The 2,922-nt window shown below is 44.3% G+C and overlaps 1 protein-coding gene across 1 annotated transcript; it reads right to left on the bottom strand.

Moving 5' to 3' along the window:
- Window positions 1–341: 341 nt before the first annotated feature.
- Window positions 342–1,161, bottom strand: LOC122755534 (40S ribosomal protein S3-like). The gene is given in 2 exon segments (XM_044004111.1): window positions 342–918; window positions 921–1,161. Coding segments are annotated over 2 exon segments (729 nt in total). The 3' UTR covers window positions 342–430.
- Window positions 1,162–2,922: the final 1,761 nt, after the last annotated feature.

Here is a 2,922-nt window from a genome sequence, read left to right as displayed (position 1 = left end):
ATGCTAAGGAGACTGAGGCTGTGTAAAGAGAGGGGCTGACGGAGACTGAGAAAAGGCTAAGAATAAGGAAGAAGAATGCCAGAAGGCTAGAGACGGGGAGAGGTCGGTGAGAAAGGGATGCTAGAGATGCCAGGGGGTTGGCAACAGAGGTGAGGATGCTAAGGGACTTTTCAGGGGGGTCGATGAAGTGAAAGGGGCTTAGAGTTAGAAGAAAGCAGCTGAGCAGTGAAAGTGGAATTGGAGTGACAGAGTGAAAGTTGGACAATGCTGGAGCTTACCCTAAGGCAAGAGGCAGCAAAGGCCCTTATTGTATTAAAAGCAGATGAGTTGTATAATTTGCATTTCTTTTTTTGTTTTGTTTTGAAAAAGATTTTATTAAAGATCTTTACAGAAGAACTTTGGGCATACCATTCCAGATGTCAGAGTCCTGTTATGCAGTGGGCACTGGCTGGGGCATAGCAAGTTGCTCTGCCTTCCAACTCTTCTGCTCTGAGATGGGGGTGGTAGGAAGAATCTCATCCTTGGGCTCTACGATGCTCACATGGTCAGGCAGGGGCTTCTTGGGGCCAATCTTGCCACTTAGGTCCCAGGGCAACATGATTTTGACTTTAATTCCCAATACACCCTGTCTGAGGAGGACGTGGCACACAGCTGTGTCGATGTAGTAGTTGACAGGGTCTCCACTGTGGATCATCAGACCATCCACAAACTTCATGGACTTGGCCCTCTGGCCTCTGAGTTTACCAGACACCACAACTTCACATCCCTTTGCTCCACTCTCCATAATGAAGTGGAGGACACCATAGCAGGCTCTACGCACAGCAAGGCCTCCCAGGAGCTTGTAACGCAGGGACTCAGCCTGAGCAATAGCACAGAGACCTCTGGTGGCCACCTTCTCAGCGTACGGCTCTACACTGTTTCGGGGAAGCCAAACCTCTTCTGTACTACAGCTGTCAGTTCACGAATCCTGCGACCCTTCTCCCCAAGGACATTCTGAGTCCTGGTAGCCAAGATGATGATTTCTGTCCTGGTTGGGGTAACTCGAACCTCCACCCCAGAATAGCCATCCTCAGCCAGCTCCCTGGTGAGAAACTCATTCAGTTCAGCTTTAAAGATGCCATCAGCAACAAACTTCCTCTTTTTGGAGATCTGCACCACCATCTTACACTGACAGGAAAGCTATAACTTGCATTTCTTAACCCTTATCGCTTACATTGATTTTTATAAATAAATTCTGTTTTGATTATTTAATTAAGAGGCTTCTTAATCTTTTGCTTATCAATTTTGGGAGTAGAGCAATGTGGAGAAACTTTATAAACGGGCCATGTTAAATTAGTAGCAGTTAGGCAGCCAGTCAAAAATCCCCAGATTAGTCCTCCAGTCACATTAGTCCCCCCAAATTAGGCCAAGTAGTTTAAATTATCTTTACATTTGAATGGCAACCACAGTAGGACTTATGGCCCAATTATAATTTTTCTAAAGTTATAAATTTTCATATAATTATAATTTTTCATATTTTTCAAATTAGATATAGTTAATAAAATTGTTTTTACAATATAAAAAGAAAATAAGCTCTATATGGTGTTTATAAAAGGGCAGTAGTCCACCCAGAGGAATGCTCTGGAGGGTGGACCTCATGGTGTTGAATGCTACTAGTGGACCAGACCATGAGGAGCGGATGTTGATTTTTGTATTGGGTAAGAAGTTGCTTCAAATGGTTAAAAGTCTTCTCCCCATACCTGCCACTTCCCTGGTGCTGTAGCGTCATTCTCGCCCCACTCCCCGCTTCCCAACCCTACCCTACCCCCCATTGGCCATGTGTGACCCCAGTCTCTTTCCACTGGAGTTGCTGCCCTTTGACACCAGCCTGTTTCCTTCAGTTTAGATAATGAGGTGAGCAAGGGCAAAATGTCACACATGATTGTCCCAACTTCTAAGTCACCTTTGGACACCAGTTCCCTTTTTTTCCTCAATGAGCACCAGAGAGGTGAGAGTTCAGAGTACTTTGTAGTAAGTCCAAACCTTGCTCACTTAATGGCATTTTAAGCTTATACATTTTCTCACCCCCCGCCCCCCACCTCTTCCAGCCTGTGACTCTGATTTAATTATATATCAGTATGAATGATATTCCTGTCTTACCTATGCCAGATTGGTGACTTCCTTCAGGATGCTAATGGATGAGAACTAAACACTTTGAAATGTTAACTCCCTTTGTAATAACTTTGGAAGCTTAGGACATATGTGGACATTAAAAATATAATCATCCTGGGCAGTCTCCAGCTTATAAGAGATTGTATTCTAGCAGCAGATTTCTGAATCCTTAGTTTGGAACTCAGAATATGCTTCTCCATAGAAACCAGGTTATAAATGATGTTTGGCTTCCCAGGCCTGCCTATGAAAATTAATTGCACCCCTCCTTAACAGTAATGATAGTTCTAAGTTTTAGGGCAAGAGGGCCATGTGATGAGGTAGGTTCAGCCCCTGGGGAGTCAATTTCTTACCTTTTCTTTCTTGAGCTCAGGAAAAATTGCAACAACCCTGAGGTTTGGCTCTGGCATCCTCCTCCTGCTTCCCTTTCTGCATCTTTCTTTTACTTCCTAGAAACCCTTTCCCCAAGTGACTAATGTCTTCATGCCTTCAGAAGCTCCCTATCGAGGCTCTCTACCCAGGCAAGCCCTACTTCTCAGCTGGCTCTATTTTCTAATATTACTTACCTCCTCCTCCCACCATCTCTCACTTAGGTGTCGGAGGAAAGCAGTCTACTTCTATGAATTTTCACTGATGCTCCCTGGAAAAGAACAGGTTTGGTAACCTAAATGGAATTTTTGGCTGCCTGATAATTTGGGGGAAAATAATTTTGGGCAGGAGGGATTTCATGTAGTTATTTATTTTCTTGGACCACACCTGTGATTCCCCTGGGGT

The sequence above is a fragment of the Dromiciops gliroides genome, chromosome 4, assembly GCF_019393635.1.
Source record: "Dromiciops gliroides isolate mDroGli1 chromosome 4, mDroGli1.pri, whole genome shotgun sequence".
NCBI lineage: Eukaryota > Metazoa > Chordata > Mammalia > Microbiotheria > Microbiotheriidae > Dromiciops > Dromiciops gliroides.
This window is presented reverse-complemented; position numbering and strand designations above follow the sequence as displayed.